Source organism: Odontesthes bonariensis, chromosome 16, assembly GCF_027942865.1.
Source record: "Odontesthes bonariensis isolate fOdoBon6 chromosome 16, fOdoBon6.hap1, whole genome shotgun sequence".
Taxonomy (NCBI): domain Eukaryota; kingdom Metazoa; phylum Chordata; class Actinopteri; order Atheriniformes; family Atherinopsidae; genus Odontesthes; species Odontesthes bonariensis.
The window spans coordinates 16,379,633-16,406,687 of record NC_134521.1 but is presented as its reverse complement, the minus strand read 5'-3'; the positions used below and the strand labels follow the sequence as shown (position 1 = coordinate 16,406,687).

Below are 27,055 nucleotides of genomic sequence, written 5' to 3'. Positions count from 1 at the left end.
CATCCTGACCTTATCGCTGTCTCTTCTGAGACTGATTAATTTTTGTCCTCTGTGGGGGGCATGTTTCTTAGACCTTTTGATCCAGGACCATTAATGCAAAGGTTTATTTTGTGCAATGAATATGACATCCTAGGCCTTGTAGTGTCACAGTTGTGGTGGTGGACCAAATCAAAGTGGCAGGCTCTGCATATTCAACACTTTATGGGTTGAAGACACAGTTGATGCATTTTAATGTGGAGCAATGAAAAGAAATACAGACTACACAGTAGTATGAAGTGATTAAATAGGTTTATTTGATTTACAGACATGTACATTTTCTATCAACTCCCCCAGCGGGAGCATCACAGTTGAGTTCTATGATAACATCCTTTGATTTCTCTGACATTTCTTTTAACTGACTTGCTCTAAAAATAAAAATAACCTCTGTTTTCTGCTCAAAATCAGAAATAGGTCTCTTTATACAGAATTCTTGTATGACAAGAAATAGCACATTCTCAATACATCACTTCAGTGATTATTAACATAGAACAAATTGATACAACAGGCTAAAGGACTGGTGCTAAATCAGCTCAATTTTGGCAAAGTGAAACTCAATTCATGACCCATCTGACCAGAGCCAACCTCCATACTGACAACTGTGTTTGTCAGCACTTACTGTGAGCATGAAGTGACAAACCTCTGTGACAGAGGTTGTGAAGTTGATACTAGGCTGTGGTTCAAAGAAGTCCCTGAACTTTAAGTGTGCAAAATGGTTTGATAAATTGTTCTAAAGTGAAAAAAAAGGAAATAAAAGCATACAAGAGCTACAAAAATGACTGCAAAAAGTATTGCATCCTTAAGATGACACCAGTAGGTTGTGTTAAAATCATCACATTGCATTGTGTGAGATGTCCAATTCATGATCACAGTAAACAGGATGAATCTTAGTGATGTAAAAAGGTATTGTGTTGTTTCATTGTGATACAAAAAGATGTGAAACAACTAGGTATTTTAAAACCCAATGGTACAATAAAATGTAGTATATTCAAACCTTAAACTTCCCTTTATAGATTATTCTTCATTACAAACAAATAAATACATTGCATCCAAGCCATCATTTACAATATATTAAAGTTACTGCGTGATATAGCTATATATATATCTCTACTGTAGTTAATAAAAAACTCATTTGGTAACATTAAAAAAGACGATAAACGGAAGGTAAGAAGCTTAGTTCATTAAGAAGATGAAGGTGTGTAAACACGTCAGGTTGGACACAATCACATTCAGAGAGCTCCACGCAGCTGGAAAGAAGCTAAAGCTAATGATCTGGCAGCAAAGACACAGCCCACACGGCACCCCACACACAGCCGGTGAGTCATGCTCACACATCGCTGCTACGAGATCCACAATGTCTCCTTGCACTCTTCTGCTAAGGTCAGTCCATCCTCCTCCTCCTGTTTTCTGAGGGGTCTGCAAAGTGCTTTCTTTCCCTTTATGCACAAGTTTTAAAAAACCTTTGAGGCAAGTGGCTGCATCAAGGTTTTGATTCAATTGTATTCACACGGTAATATTTTACAAGAAGAATCTTTCACAACAGCCTCTACTCTCTACTCTACTAAGCATTTGAGCCCAATTTTGTATATATACAAACAGCTGTTTTATCCTCCAATATATTTCATTACAGTGATGAAATTAAATATTGTTTTAAATTTACATTTCTATATCATTCTCTGGTGCAGGTAAGGGGGGACTGTCTTTTGCTCGTGCAGAGGTGGATTCCTCGCTTACTGTTGATAAAAGCTCGCCATCAGTCTTATCGTAAGGCTGTAGGATTTCCTGTTCCTGTCTCAGACTTTGATTCTAATCAGTAATAAACTGATGACTGTGGCTCAGGCTCTTTTCAAAGGTCCATTCTACAAAGCATGGAATTAGATATCGACAATTGCATGGGGGAAAGGTCTCTCTTCACAATGCCTGTTATTGTAACCAACGAGGACTGGACTGGAATCCATCATTAAAAGTGACTCCGTCTCTGTGTGGGTGTTGTGTCCAGAAATTCAAAACCAACCATCAGGGAGCTACCCCTCTAAAGGGGAACTCAGCTCACCGATAAGGCAGTGTGGATAAGAAATGGTTGGTTTTCTCAATGTCTTTCTTTTTTCCTTTGTATTGCTTCGCATGTGCACAAAACACAGGTGCCACTTTTTTCAAGTGAAAAAGAGTGGCATACCATTTTCTTTTGGGAAAAGCACATAAACAATAAATTACAGAACATAAAATCCAGTGTTTGCTTTAAATCACCCGAATTGCATCACCATCTTTCTGAAACAATCATAGGCAGCAACCTCCAGTTTCAAATCAATATTACACACAAAAAAAAGAAAGAAGAAAAGTTCAAACTCACAAGAATCCTTGTGAAAATTAATGTGCAGAAATCTCTCTGTTGTGTTGTCTGGCACCGTCTGCACTGATTTAAGTGCTAAGAGCTAAAATGAAAACATGTAGGGGGTCAAAGAAAACATCTGCAGATGTGAAAGCTCCTGTTTTTAAGGCTGATTCACTGACCTTTAAACAGTAACACTCTTTTGGCTCTTGGCTGACTGCCATATTTACATGCACAGCAGAATGAAACATGAAAATTCTGCATTCATCCTGTACACCGCGTTTTCGTTGCTAATATCGTGATCAAGATGGTCAGATTTATCTGATATTAGTCATGTTATTGGAGGTATGCTTGACCAGATAAACACAATTTGGAGAATTCCCTCCCTGCAGCACACTCTGCTGTTTTTTTAGCTTGTTCCACTTAAATGGAATCTGTTTACTGGCTTTAAGCACTAGAAACCAGGGCAGAATGAATTGTGTAAAATTTGCAGTGGAGCAATAGAGACACCAATGGTTCTTTATGGCTGAAGTTAGAAGAATTGAGAGATGCAAATACACAGCTTAATGAAACGCTGAACTGTACTGTGCATGTAAACATTGGCGGTAATGAATCATGAGGGTTGTTGGTGGTCAGTGCAAAGTCTGAAGGAATGTAATGAGGCTATGGCACTTGGTGCAGGTTGACAGCCGATGAAAGAGATGGACAGACACACAAGAGACATACTGTTGGACAGGCAGGCAGACAGACAGGGCAGGTTCATGGTCAGCATTCAGTAGTATGGCATCAGGAGTTGGAGGGGCCAAAAGGGACTATTCCACCCCACCTGCTCCCTGGAAGGTTCAGTGGCTCCTCGCAGACAAAGTTAAGGAAAGCACTAGCGGTCAGAGGGCTGAGTTCAGCACACAGCTGAGCAGCTTTTCACCGATCTGCGATTTAGAAGTGGATGAAGGAGGGGCAAGACGCTCCCTCGTTACAGTTGTCAGGAACCTCCATGAGAGTGTAAAAAAGGAAGAGTAGCAGGAGCCAAGAGGAAGCAGATGATTATGGTGGTGACGAAAAGAAGAGGAGCATGAGCGTGGTTCGAGAGAAGCTGCTCGTGCTTTTTTACACCATGTTGTCATCTTGCTAAGTTTGCTGGCGCCTTCAGATGGCTCCTCATTGGCTAGTCACCTGAGGAAGAGACAAAAAGGGGAAGAGATCGTGCTGTTAGAGTCTGGCCTCACCACAGGACATTTTCGTGTAATTAATGGTGAGGGAGAAGCTTTTGGGCCATCTGGTAGGACCTTCCTGATAACGCCTGCACACCAGGACCAGCCTGTGACCTAAATATCTTCTTTCACACGGCATACCAACACTGCTTGTTTAATGTAAATGCTCCAAATATGTACTACACAAGCCATAAGCCACAAATTACAGTTGATGTTAATAATACTGTTTCTGCCTCAGTTTAATTGTCAAATAATAATTTTAAGCTTAAATGTTAAGATGAATGAATCTCTGTTAACATCAAACAAGCTCTCACAGGAAGATAGAATGCATCGTCTTTTTTTGTGAACAGGGCTATTACAAAGAAGTGAACATGAACTAAATAAACAAACAGACTGATGTTATTTGACTTATCAAATCTCTTCCGGCTGTTTAACTGCACATGAACAAAGCTCACATGTGGTGAAAGTGTGGCGCCAGAGGGAAAACTAAACTCCAGCTGGAGATTAGACTATTAAGCGCTCACGGTGCCACACTTGTGATCTCTTTAGACTGGACGTGAGAGACAATCGGTGCGTCCCGCTGTCTGTTGTAGTCTATCATTATGTTGTCCTGGATGTTCCAGTACACAGGCTACTGATGCTGCTACAACAGGATTAGTGCTTCTGGCTCAGCAGTGATTTTCTGAGCAAGTGTCTCAACACAGAGACACACAGATGTGGTTCACAGAAATATCCCAACAGATCTAATTAGCTTAAATAGAAGGATTAGGGGATTTTTGGAAACAAAATGTTTTTGTTCAGCGTCTCCAGATCCACTTCACTCTGAGATTAACCATTTTCCTCAATAATCAGACTCGGTAATTGCTATAACTGTGCAAATTGTTTGTGAGCCAAACTTGAAATGACATTGCTAAAATGCCAGTGTGATACAGAGATAATTAGAGCTGTGAATGCTTTGATATGGGCGAGAGTGGCCAGTCTCCTCGCAGCTTCACTATTACTGCACTGGAGACTGTTGGCTTCTCGAGCAGAGGGGAGGGCTGATTGGTTTGGCAACGAAAGAAGGTTTAATCAAACCAACTTGTAGTGCTTTTTGGCCAGGATGCAATTCATGACCAAGCATGCCTGGGCTGACAAAGCTATAGATCTGAATGGCTTTTTATGAAAGAATGGATGGAGGAAAAAAAAGTAAATGGTCTGGCAAACAGATTTGGATGTTCATGACATTATGAAACAGGAATATCTAAATTTTACAAGCCTTTCTGAATGCATTGTAAGCTATGTAGGTCACATAGGAGCCAAGCTTTACACTTTTCCGTGTGTATACATGAGTGTGTGTGGTCTGTGGTAACTGCCCTAACCGGCACCATGAACCCACTCAGCAACGCTGACTGGGGACTTGGCGTTTTGTTAAATGATAAGAGTGCAAAGCAGGAAAGTATGTGCCTGCAGCTGTATAAACATTTTTAACAGTTTGGACGGATTTTTGCCTTGATATGTGAATTTCCCTTCTGAATAACAGAGGTTTGTGGTTCTTGAATAAATGAGTGTGAAGCCCAGAGTCAGGTCTCCTGCTGATGTTTTAACAGCCCCCAGCGCGGGGATGTCCTCACGTTATCGTGCAGTGTTGGGGTTGAGCTTGGTCAGAGGAGGCTGCAGAGGAATTTAATTGGATCTCAGTGTATCTGATCGCCATCTGGGATTGCTTCGCTGGAGATTAATAGCCTGTAATGTATAACAGCTTAAGCGATTACTGCTTTGCTTCATCCTCATTTATTCAGCAGTAGTATCTTCACTCTCCTCTGCTAAACTTCTCTCATTCACTTCCACCTCTTGACAGAGTCAAACCCCTTTTCTAATCTAAACAGTCTCCATTCACTTTCTACTGCTACAGTCTCACCAGCCTCTCTTCCTAAATTGTTTCACAAGACAGCTGGTTTGTAGCTTGAATGGTTAATGTGTGTGGAATGGGAAGTGCACAGTTGTCACCAGAAAGCAGGTGACCTGAGAACTCTATTGATCTGTAAGTCAGACTCATGGGAAAACATATTCCATGGTGCTGATTGGATTATATTCGTAGACAAACAAGTTGAAAATCAATTGTCTCGGAGTGCCTCTGTGGGTCTTCTGCGGGGTGGAATGAACAGTTTACAGTCACATTCAACTCTGACCTCATGTAGCTGTAATCACTGTTCTCTATAATTAGCCCCCTTTGACAGTGGGGCCTGAATGCTTTAGCTGCTGTGAGTGACAGAGAACTGATGAAACCCTCAGGCTGTTGTTGAAACATGATCTGTGTGGCAGCAAGGCGGGAACCTTTCGTGTCACCTGTCATTAGCTGTTCATGCTAATATCTCTCTGTCAGTGGTAATGTCACCACTTGCAGTGAAAGACAAAGCTGATGGTTTCACATTTTTCAGCAAAGTAGATCTATAACAGTCTGTGGTTTCTGGGTTAGATTTTGTTGTTTATGTCAGTTTTATGGTTCTTTACTTTTGTTTCCACATTCTTGTTTTATTTCCAGAGTTGGCTCCTTGTTTTTCTCAGTTAGTCCAGCTTTCTGCTCTCCTCACACACCTGACCCTAGTTTCTAATTATCACACCTGCATCACCTTAGTCGTCACTCCCCTATGTATCTACCACTCTAAGTGTCCTCTGCCAGAATTTAGCTTAGTTTTGAAGCCAGGGTTAGTTTTGTTTCTGTCATATTTTGTTTTGGACTTTGGATTTATGTTTCTGTACTCCCTACCACTGCAGAACTTTTTGTTTCATAAATACAAGTTTATTTTCCTCCAAAACCTGTCCCTGAGTTTATTTCTGCCTTCAGGTGCTCTTCCTGACACACTGTGAAACGCAGTCTCACACCAGAATGTGTAAAAGCCACATTGGTCAACAGCACATGTTGTAGTAGTTTCTAAAGAAGTACTCTAAAATAGCTTCATTCCTACACTTTCTTGGATACAATTACAAGCTGGAATTATATGTTTACTTCTGCCTTAAACATTTTACACTACATATAACTCTCATAAATGTGACATTTCACAATTATCCCATATTAAAAAGTGCTAATAAGAAGGTTTAGTGGGTAGACAGTAGTGTTACACTGCAGGCTGTCAAGCAAGATAACCAACAACTTTACACCTTTCAACTTCACTGTCATTCCCAGTTGGTTAAGATAAGTCAAATAAATTACAAGGCTAGGTTTAGGTATTGAAGGGATTTAAAAAACACACCATTAGTCTTAAATAATAATAATAAACAGTTGGAGGTTTGCATCATGTAGCCTAAACACCTCCTTATACAAAACATGTCAAGAAATGCACCTATTAGGTGTTTTCTTGTGTGACTGGGATGAATTGTGCTTCCTTATTTTTTTTGCATGTAAATTTCAAAAGCACACTACAACATTTCTATATTTCCAGCAGGCCTTGAAGATCTTTTGCCTCTTTTTCATCAGTGCATCGAGTAATTCAACCTGCAGAGCTCTGAAAGTTGCTTCTAATAACCAACACATCGAAGTGGACATTTTGTTGTCCTCTGCTGTTATTTGGTGGTGAAGCAGAGAGCAGCAAATGTTTGCACTCTGACACATTCAGAGACATTGTGCACAAGATCTGAAATTGGAGTATTATGGAATAACTAAGGAGTAGATGTTCATCTTTGTTTTTGTTCTTGTTAATTTGTGTTCAATTTAATAACTCAGCGGGGCAGCGACAGAGGCAGATATCTGTATCCAAAGGGAGGCTTTCTGGTTAATATTCTACAGATTGTGTGTCCACAAAGTCTGAAGGAGGATCTATTAATGAATTGTTTTTATGACCTATTTATTCCATGACAACATTAATTCTTCATGATAGTTTTTGTACATTAATTTCTTTTTATCAAGTTTCATTTCATTGTATTGCCCATATTCACATGTGCAGTATATGTCCATAGTCGTGTAAAATGCCTCAAATATCCATAATTAACATTAGTTTTGTGAAGCAACTGGGACAAAAGTGTGTAATTGTCTGGGCTTTTTACATGTCACTTTTTTCAGCCGTTTATTTACAAGTTTTTTATCTTTTTTGTAAATAAACCCTTGATTTGGATGCTTTTTTGCCAACAGTGGTTCACATTTCTGTGAATGAAATGAAATAATTTTCTTTAGTCTTTTTTGTTTCCCCCTTTTTTGATGTTGTGTAGAAATGTTTTATAACATCTTTTTCTGCCTTTCTACAATGATTTATGTTTGGCTTCCTGTCTCTGACAGTCACATCTCTTTATCTGGAGGTTACTAGTTTTTACACACAGGTGGATCCTTTAAAATAATCATATGTTCTCTTTGCTGATTCGTGTTTTGACCTCACTGGCTCTGTTATACTGTCAAACTTGTTGTGTTGAGTTACGATGATGATGGCTTGTAGCTAAGACACGTTCATGGTGTCCACAATAAACGTGATGACCCCTCATCAGTGCTGGTATTCTACAAGTTTCATTCTTTGAAATGACTGTGCACCAAGATTAGGATTTCATTAATGTAGTTGAGTTGTCAGCACTCTTTTCCTCTTCTATATTTAATGCCTAAAGTGTGCTGTATGTGGAAAAGGAAAATGGATAGATTAACAGAAAAGATAGGACCCAAATTAAAATGAATGAAAACTAATAGCTGTCTACAGGCGAACGTATATTTTAAAATCTAAGGCACTCTTGTCAGCAGAATCTTGAGGTCATTCTCACCTCTGCTTGCATGACTTTGCACCTCCACACAATTTTTCCACTGAATCGGCCATTGCTCTCAAATACTACAGGGAGTTGCAATTTTGGCAAATGATCACACTGCTTCCTGTGCTGAACTCTGTCCATCCTGTCACTATTTCTACACGCTTCAGTTTCCTGGTTTTCATAAGTTGGTGCAGTTTTATCATGTACCGTCAGATCAGTACATTTGTCAGGGGGATTATGACTACGCCTTATTGAGGTATTTCATTTTGTGCAAATTAGGTATTAAAAAAAGCCACTGTTCTCATTTGTCTCTCATTCCTCCCTCTTCATTTAACATGAAACACAAACAGAACATTACCGTAAGGTGGTGAAACAAACCCTGAAGCATATCCATGAACAAACTATTTTTTCACTTCAGCGCACAAAAGTATTTTGTCGAATAAACAGGGCTGTTAAGAAAGGCATACAACCTTGACCTCCGGGTAAGGTATGATAACCTTTACAAATGAGTCACAACAGATTCCTTGTCCTTCTTATCAGAAGTCAAAGTTTATCCTTGTAATTCTTTAGGGGCAACTACAGTAGCTCCCCATTGTCCTACTATGTAGAGTTGGCTGGTGACCTGCCAGTTATTGTGTTTTCTCATCTGAGTTAATAATTACAAAAGTTGTGCGTGAGTCTGAAAAAGGCAGGAAGTAGGATAGGCCCTTAAGGTCTTGATAAGATGCCAGATTGTTGGCCAACTCCAAGAATGCCTTGAACCTGCCTGAGTTCAATTGGATGGGAAATGGTTTACAGACCAATCATTTGTCTATCATCATGTTTATCACCACCACTGTCATAGCGCTCTTTGTGGCCTCAGGTCAAAGCGCATTTTAAATCCTGTGTGCCTTCAAATGAAAGGAGCCTCAACACGATGCTTGTCTTGTAATGAGAAGAGTGCTCTCTAAATGCTAATGCCTCTTTGTTATCATCCACTCAAACTGCCTGTGGAAGTGCTGATATGAAAAGCTCTAGTGTTTTAAGTGTTTTTAGCAGAAAAGGCAATTTACCTGGTCATACCTTGACTGAGGAGGGAGGTCGTGCCAGCTGGTTCAACCTGAAAAGAGAAGAGTTATTTTAGGAATTAGGGAGGCACAAATCTTTTAAAGACCACAAGCAGTCTTACTCCACCAATTTTACACACATCACATTTAGACTGTCCTCCTAAGTCTTTCAATCACACTTCTTTGCTCTCTGTTTCTCTAATCCTCCAGGCTGCAGTCTTCAGCCTGTCTTGACCTACGCTGGATCTGTACCGTCAAAGCTCACTGACGTGGCAGACGAGACAGTCCTGCTCTCATAAATCACCAAGTGTAAATGCGGACTGTGTGAATGCGTGGGGGGTGGGCAAGCACTGAACCAGAGCTATAAATGGCAACCCTGCAGCCAAAAAAAGCGAAGAACCCAGGAATAATAAAGCAGTCTTGATGGCTGGAAATGGCCACATGAGCCTCAGTGAGCTACTCGTTCGGCTCCTTGTGTTTTATAAATAGCACTGAGTTTCTGGGGGCGCACTGAAAAGAAGGATAAAAAGATGAGTAGCTCCCTGTAAAGTCAAGGGAAATTTATTATTTGGGGAGATTTATGGGGTGAATGGAATATATAAACATGACAGTTATGGAACAACCCATAACTGTAAAACGTTATGCATGTTGTCACCCTTCTTGCTCCCTTAAGTGTTTTTTTTTTTTAGCTTGTTACAAAAGAGCTGCTGCTGTTTAAGGTTTTTTGTCTTTATTGGAATGTTTAGTACAAATTTATGAAGGAAGCAACAGTATGTTTGCTGTGTATTTATATACACAGCATAACCATTTATCAGGGGATCATATGAGCACAGTGAATGACTCTCTTGTTTAAGGACAAGTTGAACTATTCTGACGGGACAATATTTGGTCAAAAAATGGTCTTTTTGCTTTGGAAGGTTGAAAACTGAATAAAATGTCCCGGATGTATCTGAATAGCAGTCTCGATAGGAGCTCCATTGAATTCTTCAGATTCCAAGGAAAGGAGTTTCAATTGTTTCTTTATCATCTCATTTAACAGAGGAAACACTGAACCATGATTTATAAAAGGAAATTTGATAATTCTGTCACACAATTCCTTGCCGTCACACTAACTGGGATTCATGTAAACAGATATGATCCCAGGGAGGTGAGTGTGAATAGCATAGACGAGCAGCTCGTAACAGCAAATTGAAATTTTGTGGCTTTTCCTTTACGCTTTTTTAATTACAACCCTGATACTAAAGTAATATCTAATACAATACCTTATTCTAAAATGATATATATCATGAAGACTCCATGAAAATAAAAGATAAGAACAAATTAAACAAAGTAATTTAAAAGTAAAAAGAGGCATTTTTTCCTCATGATTTGAGCATACCAACACTTTTTATCTGTCTGGTTTCCAACATGCTCTAGAAACAAACTTCCTACCAATCTCTTGTGTTTCTTCTGTGAAGTGGATCACTGAACAAATTTGTGAACGATTCTTCTGAACATCACCAGTGAATGTGAAACTACTAATAGTTAAAGTAACATCGCAGAATTTAGCATATTTGTTTGCTCTTTGGCTCCCCCTACAGTTGTGGGATTTAACACCACAGTCATAAAAACAAATCTCTCTCTGAACCCTGCATATGTACAGCCATACACATGAATTTGTTGTCACATTAAAGAGGCCACAAAGATGCCATTAAAAGCCCACAAAAATGTCAAGTGACTGTAAAGCAAACGGTGCAGTGTGGGGCTGGAAACTACAGTCATGAACTGCAGTATCTCAGCCTTAGGGCTCTCTTGGGCAGTTTCAGGGCCGGGAATGTTCATAATAAAAGTCGGTGTACTTCAAAACAAGTTACAAGCACATAATTTTCACAAACTTTTCTAGTGGTGCTTTATAAATAATTTAATTACAATCATTATGGCTGATTTGGAGTTAACGTGGAAACAATATAAGCTCTAAATCATAATTAACGTGAAGCCGTCATCCACACTTTTACATTAAGCATGTGTGAAAAAGGACACAGAATGACCACCCAGTCAATTTAGTCTGCTTTTTGTCTTTAAATTCTAGGATTTGAAATTACATCTGCAGCAACATTAGCTTTGCCAAGAGTGTTGTGTGAAAGTCAAGGGGTTGTGGTTAGCTGTAGTTCGACTGAACATGTGCCATCTGCCCACAACATGCAATAGTGTGGTTAAATAGTTTGACCAGCTTTTGGACCGCAGGCTAATATCTGTTCCTGGCACTATTTCAAGTGTGTGGCTTCTCTTTCATTGTCATTGTTTTGCATCTCCTTCCCTTTTTCTTCCTGGAGTAGGCCCAACTGAAACCACAGCATGGCTCAGAAGTGGCAACTATGGATGTGTGTCTTTGCAACGACACCTTTATGTATTAATTCTGTGTAGCATTAACATATCCCTTTGTATAATACACAGAGGATATATCACCAGCTTGACCATAAGAATATAAAATGCAGCATAGTCCCTGAAATAAAATATGAGCAGTTTCCACAGTTTTTTTGGGATAGACTTCAACACTTTATAAAGATGTGAAAAAGACTTTAGAATTACGTTGTTTAAAATGATTTCTGAAGGTGTGGGAAAAATGAACCAACTCCACAGGGTGAAGATATGGCCGACAGACATCACACTGACATCCTGTCTAGAGTTGTTCCTCATCTCTAGCAGGAAGGAAATCATTTCTTTGAGCGCTAGCACCAGGGGAGTAAGTTAATGTGATGAAAAAAATAGTCCGAAAAAAAACAAGAAGTTGTGCCTAACAAACTAGAAGCTTGTTTGAGTGTGTTTGTTTTGGCCTTTTAAGGCCATGACCAGCTACTGTTCCTGCTGGTTCAAGTCTGGTGGTTGAAAAAGGAAATTAATCAATATGAAAATCAGAGGTTTTTGAGCACTTTTAGCTTACTGGGACTTTCTGTTGGCTCTGGGGCCTTTCTGGGTCTTGCAGGGTTGGCATCTTTTTGGGTATCACTATAGGCAATTTGTGCCTGTGACTCAAGTCAAACTCCCACATCAGAGTAAAAAAGCACAGCATTGTCCAGAAATCTAAATATCTAAATAAATATTATAACACCATTTTAATGCCGCACTGTGGTCAATTTTAATTTTTAAGCTTTTTACTCTGAAAGTCATAGCATGGACAACTCAAGCGTGTATTTGATTTAAAAGGAATGAATGAATCAATAATGAATGAAATAATGATGAGTTATTCAAGCAATGTCTGAGTCACTTACTGTTTCTCTGCCTTCTCCCTGTCATCCAGGAAAAACAGCGCCGTGGCCAGGAAAAACATTCCCCCCAGGACGATGATAAAGGGACACAACATGAGGGCATAACCCAAACTGAGGAACCGCCACAGTGCTGATGTAGCGTAGCTCTTCTGAAGGCCGTCCGAGATCTGCACCCAGGCCAGCACAAATACACACACGCCCACATCACCCAGAAGCACCACACACAGGCACGCACGCAACCACAAAAACAAAGAAGAGAAGAGAAATTTTATTGAAACCAACCACTCACCAATAAGTTCTTAAAATATCACCTCCTGCTCTGACACACTACATGATTCTGGCTGAACACTTCTGCATGTATCATCATAGCAACAGATAAAACTGCCACACAGAATGACGCCCCTGTTTTTCTTTCAGCAGGGCAGGGTTTCACAGCTAATAGCTCATCTTGCTGCTGAAGGCCTCAGTAACGCTAGCATTCTGTGTGTCATGTGTGGGGCTGAGGAAAACAACAGCTGGAGAGTGCTGGGTGTGAAGTGACCATTTCTCCCTCCCAGTATCACTCATAAGGCAGCTCTCAAACCGGATTAGATCACTGCAGTGACAAACGTAAAGGAGGCTGCTGATGGTTACTTTTAGCAGATTGTGCATTGGTATGGACAGCAGGAACAAGCGGGAGCTTCTCAGCTTTGTGTGAACGAGAGTCTGAGCAGCCATACGTCACACTGGCTCGAGCACATTAATCTCATGTTAGCGTCAGCAGAACAAGATTCTCTATGGAGGGAGCTGGAGAATCGCTGACAAGAGGATGTTGGAGGAGTGAACCTGTGTATGCAGTGTCTGCCCATATGGGCATGAACTGCAAGGAGTGATTACAGATGAAGACAGCATTGGGGAATAAATTAAATAAAAGTACACATACATGTATGTGGCAAAATCAGCTGAACATTTCAGCAGCTCTGTGTGTGAGTGGTCAGTGCAGAATCCGTTTCATCAGGTACAGTAAATTCTCTGCAAATTGCACAGAGCAGCTTTGCTAAAAATACGCACAGAATTGCTGCTTGTCTAATTATTGAGCCAGAAGACATTTCTTGGATGATGGTTGAGAGATTGTCCCTGATGTTCCCCTGCTACCCACTATTGTGGTCATGTCCTACACATATAATACAGGAAGAGCCCATTAAGTGTTTCACAGGGGACTCTTAAGTGACAACCGCCTGTGTCTACGTGCTGATGGAAACCAATCTTGGCTCACCCTCAAGAGAATTTCAAATATACGAAAGCAGTTCTTGACACAACAGGAGGTGCTGGTTGTGTGGCCTGTAGCCATAAAAAAGAACTGGAGCTGCCACACTGGTTTGTTATGTTGAATATATCATCTTAAGGTCTGATTGAAAAACCCAGTTTTGAACCAAAAGGAGTGACTGACTCCTCCTTCTCTTTCTCCTGTGGTTGCTTAGCAATAACCACTAGCCTATTTTTCTTGAGATTCCCTCCTTTGCGAATTCACAGTATTTGTGTCAGCCTGCATGGGCGACCGCATATTTGCCCGCGATCTGCCTGTGCGTCACAACAAGTTCCTCACACTCGTGTGCTAAACCTCCGTTTAGGAACTGAGGCACTGAGTTCTGACGCACTCAGAGCATTCTGCACCTCGTCGGTCGAGGTTTGTGGGGGACTGAGAAACTCCCAGACACTCAATGTTTCACTCAGAGGAGAGTCATGACCCCAGAAGCTGGAGCAGATCAGGGTAACTGAGTAACTCTCAGGCCATGTAGGAATTATTCAGGTTGGCAGAATCTGTGTGTGCATGTTTCAAGGTTGCATTATTCTGACAGAAGGAGCCTTTGCTTTGACAGCAGTATGAGTAAAGCAACTGTACTGTACAGTGCTTTCTGCTTTTCATAAATACTGTCAGGGTGAAATCAGCGCCACAGGCATTAGTTACCTTAATTACTAGTCAAACTGTTCGCATTTTGATTAGCTAATCTTATTTTCTTTAGGTGAAATGTCAAGAAATTGAGAGAAACTTTGAGAGCCCAAGGTCTTGTCTCCCACTTTATTATGTTTTAATTTGATCTAAACCAGAGAAAACCTTCAAGCCATTTTTCATTGAGGGAGTAGAACCAGTAGACATGTGGGATTGTTGCTCAATAAATGACTGCAACGATTAATAGGTTATCAAAATTGTTGCCGATTCATTTTCTGTAGTTTAATGGTGGTTTGTTACGGCACCGACGAAACGTTTACAACAGTAGAATTTAAGTAATTCAGATTTCAGCCAAACATAGGAGGTTTGTGCAGAAACAATAAACTGTGAGCTTTTGAGTCCGATTCCCAATATTTGAGTAATTATTTTCAAATTTCAAGGCCATATTTTATCTGATCAGTCCGTTGTAACAGTTTTTACTTTGGCTTGAAGGAAACTTTCTCCTTCTTTCATCTGCCGCTGACAATAGTTTAACATTTCCATTTCAAGAAAGAAATGAAAAAAAAGGTACATTTCAACGCAGCTCAGCAGACAGCTGTGTCTGCTGACAGCCTGTCAGACCCTGACAGAGGATCTCGAGGATCAGTTTGATTCACTAATCAAAGCCATACGCTGCTTTTGTTAACGTAACTCAGGCTTTGAGCCAGAGGTGTAATGATAAAACACACTGTAAACACATAGCGATAGGACAGCCTATTGTATCTCAGCAATTTACAGCCACTAAAATGCATCATAAATAAAATGTTTAACATGGGGATATATTGCGACACACGGTCTGGTGTGCAGAAGAACACCCTATTTCCTGCTTCTTTTAACAGTCCACTAAAGCACACACAATGTGTGCCTCCATTGAGTTACTATTTAACTTCAGAAATGCTCATTCTCAGTTTAAAATGAGAAGAATGTGCCTTGACAGTCTGAGGTGAATCCTGTTTCACACTCCATTGAACAGCGAAAAACATTTTCATTCTGGCCTCCTGGATGCTATTCTTTGGGTGTATGTGGCCGGTTGAAAGGTGGGGTGGGGCGGGACCACTAGCTATGTGCGACCTTGAGAGGCCCAGCGTTTCAGCAAAGACCCCTCTCATCTCCTGACCAATCAAAAACACTAACACTGGCGCCTCTTGGGAACTATGAGATTTACTAGAGAATACCACTGACAGCCTAGAGAAGCGGTGAAATCGCAGCTCTGTTCACCAGCTCTCCTGAGACGTGTGCTAAAAGCTCCTCTTGTGCCTCACTTTGCGATGGCCCACTTAAAGTGAGAGCCAAACTGCTATATGACTGTATTGTAAGCGTTTGAATGAGGCACTGATGCAGTACACTCCAGATTTATAACCTGGAGTACATCTTAAATATATTATCCTTCACATCAAGATAACCAGCACAGAGGTGGTGCTGGAGAGAGTCTTACCAGGCCTATCAGGTATGGACTTCCTGCGTCACCCAGGAGATGAGAGGTGAAGCTCTGAAAGGCAACCGCCGTTGCTCTCCGCGTGGGAATAACGACAAACTGCACAAAGATAGACAGAGATGGAGGGTAAAAATACATGCGATTGTGTAAGGTGATTGAAAAAAAAAAACAGAGGATTCACTTGGTCAAAATGAATCATCAGTTACAAACACAGAGCCCACCTGGTTGGGTCTAGACACCACAGGCAGACCTGTCAGTTACATTGCAAATATGAGCAATGGCCTGTCTGTGTCTCAAAAGTAATCGTAAAATAAGAAGCTGCTTAGATTTGGTTAAATGGATCTTCTGTTTTCAATTTTAGGTAATCAAACACAATAGAGAAAAGGCTTCCCTCCTTGAATCAGTGCCAAACTAGGTAATATCAGCCAAAATGTAGCCTTCAAGTTCCACTAATACATTACCCAACTAAAAAACTGCTTCTATTTTGATTACCGGCATTTGGTATAGTTCATTGCAGGAATTTCCAGTAACCCAGAGGATAAGTACAGGTTTTCTGTTCTTACCATTAAAATGTCTGCTGTTATGGCCCAGTTTAGGAAAAGCAGCGTCTCTCCAATGAAGATGCAAACCTGAAAAATAAAGCAGAGGAGATCTCACATTAAAATGGGCTGACAACGCGCAGCCAATTCCCACCGACATGACATAAAGCCAGAGGAGGAGGCTGAAGATATTTCTATCCTGCGAGAGTCCTCTGCTGAAAAAAAGTACTTTGGTTGTGGTGGTTCAAAAACATGTTATTATGTCATGGCTCAATTATATGTGGATGTGTAGGCATTCATTTTGGTCGAAGTGAGCTGAGTATGCACCCCACAAGCTGAAAACCAAAACGGGATGACAACAATTGTTTATTCTTGTCGAAGCCATTTAATGTGGAAAACAACAAGTTACAAGATATGAATTTATATCCTCCTTCAGAAAGGGTGGAGTAGGAAATATACTCCATGCAATATACTACATGTACTTGTAGGCTACTGCACTGGTAGCAGCTGCTGTTGATATTTGGCTACTTTCTTAAAAGCAGACCCGGAGGGATTCAGTTGCGATGGAATCTCATGTATCTGTACCGGCTGGTTTCATCTAAAACACTTTAACACGGGCGATTGATGTGTTTCCTGCTGGGGAATAACCCCCACCTCCCCCTCCACATACTGCCAGGATGCCAGACCTACAGTAAAGTGCAGAGAGCTACAGTAGGGGTCTGACAGCAGAGATGTAGACGGGTCTGTTCTGAGATCTGCGAACCAGACACCGTGACCGACATGTTGCCTCTTAGAAGAGAGAAGCGCTGCCTTTCCTCATATTAGCTATGTGTTGACAAGACAACAGCTGCGAGGGGTCGATTGGCCTCGACAGCAGTGCAGCATCGACTGTTACAACCATGTCACGCCTTATAATATGACACATCTGTCAGCTCTTTGCAATGAAACTTGAGCTGCTCACTTACCAGTGCTGCTGTACTGTAAGATAATTTAATATGGTACAGTAGAGGAATGATAGAAGAAGTAAAGTCTTGTGTTATTGACTGCTTTTGTTTGTTGCATGCAACACAAAGGCTTCACTTCTTGGAGCAAGTTTCACCTGTATCGTTTCTCCTTCTGTGATCTATGCAGAGATAGAATTCAGGTGTCACATTAGTCCATTAGTAAAAGGTAAAGCCTATTTCTGTGACATGGCAACTGTAAAAAATTGAGTTGGACAGATGTGTAATCATGTAATTAATATGGATACTTCCACACCCCGGGGTTAATTGGCTGAGACATGCTGCTGCCTAACACCTGATAAATGTGTGCCGTTGACCTAATGGGAGTTCATATAAATCTTACTTCATTAAATCCAAATCATTATTTGTATCAGCAATTACTTAACAATCAGGAACTATTTTATCTAGCAGTTGTTTAATGACTAGTCTTCTTTTTTCTCATAGATCATTTCATGATATGAACCCTTGAATCAGTACATACAGTCTATTTTTTTATTTAAATTGTAGGTTGTCTTGCTTTCATGAAAGCACTCACAGTCATTTCCATTGACTAAACATCCCCAACTTATACTGAAAACATCATTAGATGATTAAATGCACCTCGCATGGGATGTAAAAAAAAACTGTGCATGGATCCAGCTGTAAAAGATATCAGACTTGTGAAGGCCAGCTATGGTCACATATTAAGAATATGGAAGCCTGTTTGTTATGTTCTTTCACACGCATGGGAAAACATTTCCCAGATTTGCCTGAATATTACCAGCCAACTTGTTGAGGGTCAGTTCCTATTCCTTTGTCACTGATAAGGGCAAGAGATTTGTACTTGGTAAGTCCAAAAGCCCAAAGTGCATTGTTTCAAAGGAGTAATTGTGAAGTTGCACCCTTTCCTGCTTCACAAGGCAATTAGACTCACAAATACCATGCTCATTCAGTCATTTCATTCTTACCTTTTGGCAAAAGGAGGTATGAGCCTAAGCTACCGGCCACAGCCTTTGAAGTCATTTCAATCTAACCTGCAATTAAAGCTATTCATTATGATTATCACACCGACGCAATGCCACAGAGCATGAAAGGAAATGGCAACAGGCATGGCGTCCTCTTACTTCTTTATCAAAACATAAACCCCATCTCGATTAGCCTTAAGGCATTTGGCTTGGCTGGTCACAAAAGTTTCTCTTTCAAAGTTCAGCCTCTTAGACCAAAAGCCATCATCCAAATACTACTTGTAGTATCACTCAGAGATATGCTTTTTACTGGGTACCGCTAAAGTGAAATGACTAAATCATAATCATAACGTCTTGTTCTGCAGACACAATACGTAAGAAAAGTTAACAGAAAGTGAACCTTACATAAGCTCCAACAATGCTCTTCTTGGCCACCACAAAGATGAGGCAGATGAAGATGGCTGAGCCCAGCATGCTGACAGCGCACACCAGCGGGTCAGCTCGCTCTGTCTTCTGGCGACACAGGCGCGTGGTGGCCGCCCCTATGACCACGCCCAACAGCCCCGTCACACAGGTAATTGCCCCGAAGATGAGGCTGCATGAAAAACCCATTTTTTCATTAAAACATAAAGCAAGCTTTTAAGCATATAACCAACCAGAGGACGCTGATCATCTATAAAGTTAAAGGCGGGGTAGGGGATCTTTTTCTGGAACATTTTTTTACATATTGCTTCAAATACTCTTCACACCCCCATTGCAACCAATTAATTAAAAGTTTTGACACAAATATGAAATTTTTTAGTGGCCTCTAGAACGTACAATCTAGGAAAAACACTATCCAATCATACTGAACGGACCGTTCACAATGATTGGATACTGATGCCGTCTATCAAACTGCAATCTGCTTCTCCCTCCCTCCCCCTCCTTCCCCCTGTGCGCGTACCCTGCTCAGTGAACGAATTACGCGTCCAGAAGCTTGGCAGGAAGCTAAACTAGAGCAGGCTTGGCTAGCACCTAGCATTATTAAACGTATAGTTGGCATATACTAAATACTAAATACGGCAGCGATCGATGCTTGCTGTCTGAACAGCGCTCGTGCACCTTCGTGCTCGTGCGCGGTCATGTACTCTAGAGGCGTGCCTTCGGGGGGAAAGTGAAGAAAAGGGTTGGGACTTTTTACCTGTGTATTTTCAAAATGCAGCTTTGCTGGACTCAAAATCCAGGATCTCCTACCCTACCTTTAAAAGAGCTAAAACAAATACCAGCTCTAATCAATCAAATATGTTCTACCGCCCAAGCCAAGCAGAAGCTCTCACCTGTCTGTGCTCCGGCACACTTCTTTTGTACAATCTTCTGCTGTCTTCTGCACCACCTGGGCTCTGGCCAGGTATATAGGAATCCACATACCAAACGCACCTGTGGCAAAAGAGACTGCTGACGACGCCAGGGAGGAGAAAACATAGCTCCGACTAGCCAAAAAAGAAACACAAAATCACAAAGGTGATTATCCTGGCAAAAGAAAAAAGAAACAAGCTACTGTTATCTCTAAGACAATCTCAATCATCTCATTTTCTCTGATAACAACTGCAAACAAATGATAAAATCATTCTGAGAAAAAAAAACTGTTTGCACAAGTTGAGTATTAACTAAAAGCAGCTTTAATGGCTTTTTTTTTATAGCCTTTTATCCAAAACCCATATAATTATTCAAATGATGTACAGTGCTGCACAAAAATCTTGAGCCACCCTTCATTTCTTTATATATATATATATATATATATATATATATATATATATATATATATATATATATATATTTTAGGCTTTTCATAGAATAACAATGCAATAACCCTGTTTACTGTATAAAGCTGAGAACAGGTCTTACTTCTTGGCAAGTGCTTTCATGTCACAAACCCAGGAGGTGCGGGTCTTGATGCGTCCTCCCAACTGGTCTGCGCTGCCTCTCTTTGGCTCAGGTACAAAGAGCAGGATCAGAGCTCCTGCAGTGATACCCAAGAGTGGGGACACCTAGCAGGACAAGAAATCAATCAATCACTACAGCTCAGAGAGAGCTATGAGGGCTCCGATGACGTTAACATATCCCAGTGGGAACAGTTTGGGGGAACAAGGGTTAAAGCACAAGGTGCAGGACAAAGAATTATGTTTACAGACTGAATGTGAGACCACTGTTTGCTGACACACCTGACATCCCTATACAAGCCCTCCAAAACTAAGAGCATTCCCTTTGCTCACTCTACTATACCTGTGTGTGTGTGTGTGTGTGTGTGGGTGTGGGCTTGCCTGTGTGTATAAGCATACAAGAGACTAAAGGAGCTTTCAGGCTTCAAGCTGCTTTGTGAACAGGTGAAAACCTCAAAGCTGCTATTATGTGCATTATCATCTTTTATGGCTTATGTGGCTGCAAGTTTTGCACCTGTGAGTATACGCGTGGGCGATCCAAAGACAAAGACCGGATGGGATCTGTTCGAGAGCATTTGTTCGAGTAATACAAATTATGCACAAAAGCAAAATAAATGTGATATGTCAGGGGAAACTAATCATATTATTGTGTTTTGTTGTGCATAAAAGCCCATTTATAAGCAAAAGCACTAGTAATGTAAAATATGAACATGTGAGGCTATGTATATGGATTTTTGTGAGTGTGTCCTTTGTGTTATTCATTGTGGGAGTAATTCTGAGTCTGATGTGGCTCATAATGTGGCTCAATACCGTGGTTCTGGTCTCACAAGTGTGAGGATTACACCAACGTTCACTGCTCTCTTTCCTACATTGTGTAATTTGCAGTCTTCTGCTTGTTCTTAAAGGATAAGATCGTTTTTTTGACATTGGGCCCTTGATTTCACAATATAACATGATGTTCTACTCACCCCTGCTTGTTGTTGGTCATTTGGAGCTGTTCCGAAGATATTCGCGAGGCGTCTGGCTGCTCTCTTGAGATATTCGGCCATGAAACGGTTTCCTATGGGCAAGCTTATACAGGCACAAACTATGCTGTTTATAATTTATTAATTACTCTACACTAGCACTGATAACGTGGAGGTGCGTCGCTTACTTAAAAAAATCCGGGTTATTGTAATTTTGATTTTTTTTGTCGTAAAGTGGGTGTTACTGACGTCCTCATCGTGCTACTGCCACAGACAGCCCACAGACCTGCTGCCTATTTATTCATTCGGCTAAAATTCAAAATTAGTAACCCGGATTTTTTTAAGTAAGCGACGTACCTCCACGTTATCAGTGCTAGTGTAGAGTAATTAATAAATTATAAACAGCATAGTTTGTGCCTGTATAAGCTTGCCCATAGGAAACCGTTTCATGGCCGAATATCTCAAGAGAGCAGCCAGACGCCTCGCGAATATCTTCGGAACAGCTCCAAATGACCAACAACAAGCAGGGGTGAGTAGAACATCATGTTATAATGTGAAATCAAGGGCCCAATGTCAAAAAACCGGTCTTATCCTTTAACTGAACCAACATCAGAATCATGCAATAATGTTTTAATGCAAGGGAACGCAATGGAAGCTCATCTCATCTCACTGAAGTGGAAATAAATATGAGCTGTTTTTGCATTCACAGGAGTCTGTGACCTCTGACCTCAAACTCCCACTAGGCCCATTAGACACTTCCTGTGGAGATGGTAGGCAATCAAACAAATTAGCTAATGTCCTTTCCTGCTACTCAATTCTTTGGATGTCCCTTGTTACCTTACTCCATTGACATTTTCAGGAAGCTAGCTGGAACATGACGGGCAAAAACAAGCGGAAACAGTGCAGTGTTTTTTTTTTTATTATTTTCGTTAAAACAGGATACTGTCATGCAGAACCCGTTTCATGTCTTGGTATTTGTTTTCCTCTGCATGCCACACCGGTGATTAATTGGCTTTGAAATTGTTTTATCGGAATGTCATTGTGGCTGGTTTGAAGCAAACTGCCCCCCTGTTGTTTGTGTTTTTTAACGCTCTTCCTGTTCAGCAAGCACTCACGTCCAAGATTCTTTTCCATCGAGACACGCTCAGAGAATGTTTAATGCCTTCCTTTAAATGTCAGTCGGTTCGTAAGAGGCACAGGGTCATAATTTGTTTTAAGGATTTTAAAAGCCAAAGCTGAAGCCAACAGCTCCTGGGGTGTCCTGTAAGGCCTTTCATTGCTCTTTCCCATCATGGCTGGTATGCCTTATAGAGCAGTACACTTGCAAAAATTTTTTCTCGAGTTCTCAGTGGATTTCCAGTAAAAAAACGAGGTACAACAACTAGGATTTATGCTGCTAATTTAACAGCAGTTTCCTCCCAAGTATGCAGTAAGTGTGCTAGCACAAAAAAGAATGCTACTAATGGTTGTTGTTTTTTTCCAACAATTTAAACATATGGATTTCTTTTGAGAATTGAAATTAGCCTTTAATTGAAAGGGACCTAGCTTAATGCTCTATGAGCACCTTTGATAAACCAACATGTCTTTGTACCAGGACAAATGGAAACCTTGCTCCTGCCTTAATCACTGTCCTACAGTGAGGCTTTGCACATTATTTATTAAGTTTACTTGCAGTGGTGTCTTAGTTTAGCTTCTCCCCAAATACTCAATGCCTGGAAAATACATTTAATATTTCTTCAAGATCAACTAAAATAACAGCAAAAACAATGACCCCATTTTGTGTGCATGCTTGGAGGCTGCTTCTGATGATAATCTTACCCTTAATGCCCAGTGCCAGTCTTCTGCAGCGTCCTTGGCACTGGAGCCGAGGATGTAACCCAAACCACTGCAGACAGACACAAAAATTGCATGTAAGTAACACAAAACTGCTGCACTAAAGTTTATAAGGGTGCATTATATATAGATGGTTGGTGAGTCTGTCCTTTCCATCACTTAAGCACCACCCACATCCTGTTTGTGGTCTGATCAAAGCTGTGTTGAGTGTTTGGGTATTTGTGATATAAAACTTATGACATGTTAGTGATCAAAGCACCAGTAGCAGCCTGACTAGTTTGTTTGTTTGTAGATAAGCGGTCTGTGCACGCAATCACAAATTACAAAGTCTGTACCGCCTGAGACAAGAGAACACTGCACAGTGCGAAAAGGGTTGTCGTGCAACAGGCTGTGCTGTCACAATATAATTTTTTTTTAATGCATATTAATGCATATTACTGAGCTATTTCCTAAAAAAGAAATAGCAGTGAAATGTTGATAGATCAGAGCAGATAAAAGACAGTCATACGCTCTGATACAATCATAAGACTTTACTTTGTTCTCATGAAAACCTGACTCATTGCTTCCTGTAAGTCTCGGGGAAAGATGACTACCTGCATTGGTTTAAAATAAGCCACACGTCATCAAACTGTCTTTCTGCATTCAAATAATCCCGAAGTAAGATTGGCCTAACACCACAGTCTAGTCTAAGATGTGTTTGTGTCTTTAAAAGATGTACAATTTGCATCCAAATCCAGTGTTGTTGTTTTTTTTTTTTTACCATCATTTCAGCTTCTTTTCAATCTCTTCACTGGAATTGTTCAGTAAAAGCCAATGAGACTTCCTGATTTCTGAGATTTCTTTAAACCTGTTTGTCTTTACATGCAGAGCCTCTGGCCAGAGAACATTGTTTTCCATTAGAATAAAAGTGCAAGATGGATTACTGATCAAATGTAAACTTTACAGTCAATTCTTATCTGTACTGGCTGCTGAACATGCTCAACTGGTTTTGCACACAGTCACAGCAAAAAGGAGAACAGTGCCTCTATGGTTAGCTCTCCAAAAATAATAATGCAGTATAAACATATCCTGTCAGCTTGATATTTCCAGTGAGTGACGAACAGCTAATCTTATCAGAGTTTATCCAGAGTGGGTTTGGAAAGTTCAACACTGGCAATAAAACTCGTTCTTTAAAAATACACACACACCCAGCACCAGCATGCCTCACAAACACGTCTGTGGAGCCAAATTTGAAAAAAAAGGGAAAAATTGTAAGATTGTAAAATTGTAAAATTGACAGTAGGCCCAATTTGCTGTGAACCTGCTCTAATTTCCGAGGGCACTTCCTGGAAAATGGTCATAACAACCTCAGTAAAGACAAACAAGTGGGAGACTGGATAGGATGTTTGACTGCACTTTACTGAGGCCCACTCTTTCACCTTCTATTGTCTGTGTCGCTGGGCAGTTTATAGTGACCCAAACATTTTGGCAAGTCACAACACCACCTCTCAAAGGTCAACATTGTGTTTCCAACCCTCATTAACTGTCTCCGATCTGACGTAAAAAAAACTGATATGATTAGAGGACCAAACTGCTTATATAACAACTTATCACTGCATTTTCCTTTGAAACAATATAAAGTGACAGGTTATATAATTACAGACATTTAATGTGACGTTAGTTTTTACAGTGTTGGACAGTATAAAGCTCCTCAGTGAGTTCATGTGCATGCAGAAAATGGAAAACAGGCAGCATGCAGCAGCTCAGGCACATGCTATTGAGCACCGTATAAAACGATAAACCTCAAGTGACTCCTACAATGCATCCACAGCTACATTCATCTTTCATTATTTGTCTTTGTTTTTTTTCTCCCCGTGGCCTTTTTTCTGATTGAATGAACTGAAAAGGCTGGGGATTTGAGCTCGATAATACCTCCTGCTCCCACACCCCCATACCACAGCTCAGAAAAAGCCTCCCACCCAGTTCTGCTTTCCTGTCTGAGAGTACCATAGTGAGGTTGCTTTAAAAAAACGGAGGCAGACCCTTTGATCTGTGAGGAAATTTCTAATGGTCTATGTTTAAATTCCTATTTTCTTTTAATTATAGATCGAAGTAACAGTTACAATAGATCAAATGTTGAAATAATTTATGATAACCACCGAGATAAAGTGCAATAAACAAACAATTTATATCTTGTTGTCTGCCAACAAGATCTGTCTGCCTTTTACCTTCCAAGGGGGATGGCCAGGTAGAAGACAGAGAGCATCATGGTGCGGCTGTTATTGGTGAACAGGTCTCCGATGATGGTGGGAGAGATGGAGGAGTAGCTGGACTCTCCGATGCCCACCAGTCCTCTGGAGAGCACAAATAGCCAATAGTACTGCAGAGAAAAGCGAGAAACAAAGAGAAAGGAAAACAGACATTAAGATCAAAAGCTCTGCAGGTAAACTTGTTCTCAGAACACAGTGTCAACCCAGCTATCTTTCACATTGTTGAGAAGTCTTTTTGTTCATCTGCCTTTTTTTCATATATCATTTTCAGTTTGGGAAACTAAAACCATCTAAGCTCTCCCTTTGTTCCTTAGGATTTTTGCACACAAAACTAAATATATTTACAATTTAAAATGTGAATGAAAATAGAATGCATTGATTTTGAATCTGATATCAAATGATATTTTATTTGCAGAAGAAGATAGATAACATTAAATGTTAAAAGTGAGACATTTTACTATTTTGTGAAAAATATTATTTCATCTTCAATAAACTGAGGAAAACTCTTCTGTGATCAGATGGATGAAAATTTTGAATACTTTTTGGATATCCTGGACACGGCATCCTCTGGACTAAAGAGGAGAGTAACCATCCAGCTTGTTATCAGCCCTTGATTCAAAAGCCTGCTTATGGGGCTGAATTACTGCGTTGCCAATCTGGAGGTTGTACAATCACAACGTGTAATCTATTAAAGTGCTGACTAAACAACAATGTGTGCTGAAGTGGATGAAAATGTACAAAGTACTCGTAGACACACGTTTTCTGATATCTTCATCTACCACACACTGGATACGCAAATAAATGTATGGCTTGAACAATAAATGGCAGATAAATTAGAATAAATTACTTTCACATATCATATCCCTCTGATATTGTTGCTTGGGCAGAAAAAGTATCAACACTAGATTTGTTTTGATCCAAAATATTGCTGGGGGTCATCCTGATCAGCTTAAAAGAAAATGAACAAATCATATTTGTGAAATATATGCATTCAAATCTGCTAAAAAATAATTTAGTTTGAACAATTGTTACTAATATAGATTTAACAAATTACCATGGCATGTTATCCTCAGATAATAACAGATATTCATTTCGTGATTACAGAAAAAGTGAATCGCTTAAAGGCTTTCTGGTCAAGGCAGCCCGGATTGTTAACTGTTTCCATGGCAACCACTACTCACTAGATATGGGCTTGCGTGACTGCTTGTGAACCTGCAAAGAAATCTAGTTCCCCCACACAATGCAATGATGCAAATTGCAAATGCTGACTATGAAACTGCATTCTGTCTGTTAGCCCAGTGAGAAAACTTGCCGGTGTGGCAATAAAGTCTCACAGCTTTTCATATGTTCAAAAATCTTTACACATTGATATATATTAATATTATCTTCTTAGTCCCCCCCCGTAAGACATGAAGGATCATTGTGAGAATGTGATAATATCACCATGTACAAAAAGGAATTCATGAAGGGGTCGGAGAAGCAGAGCTAACATATAAACCCCAGGACTGACCTGACCTCTCTGCAGTCACCTCAGGTTCTGTGTCAGTAGATTGGACAATATGTCATGAGGTCATTCACACACAGACTACACCATACACACCTCTCTGTAAGATGACACTCAAGGGATTCA

The 27,055-nt window shown here is 40.4% G+C and overlaps 1 protein-coding gene across 2 annotated transcripts in view; it reads right to left on the bottom strand.

Moving 5' to 3' along the window:
• Positions 1-271: 271 nt before the first annotated feature.
• Positions 272-27,055, bottom strand: part of spns2 (SPNS lysolipid transporter 2, sphingosine-1-phosphate) — a 63,478-nt gene continuing 36,694 nt past the window's right edge. Inside the window, exons 4-13 of one of the 2 annotated variants that reach the window (XM_075486438.1) lie at positions 25,384-25,535; positions 23,162-23,228; positions 20,344-20,486; positions 19,776-19,928; positions 18,865-19,054; positions 16,539-16,604; positions 15,976-16,074; positions 12,575-12,738; positions 9,333-9,379; positions 272-3,538 (exon numbers count right to left, since the gene is read on the bottom strand). In XM_075486438.1, coding sequence (XP_075342553.1) covers positions 9,337-9,379; positions 12,575-12,738; positions 15,976-16,074; positions 16,539-16,604; positions 18,865-19,054; positions 19,776-19,928; positions 20,344-20,486; positions 23,162-23,228; positions 25,384-25,535 — 1,077 coding nt within the window. In that variant the 3' untranslated portion in view covers positions 272-3,538; positions 9,333-9,336. The remainder of the gene's footprint in view (positions 3,539-9,332; positions 9,380-12,574; positions 12,739-15,975; positions 16,075-16,538; positions 16,605-18,864; positions 19,055-19,775; positions 19,929-20,343; positions 20,487-23,161; positions 23,229-25,383; positions 25,536-27,055) is intronic. The other variant, XM_075486437.1, reaches the window with a different exon arrangement.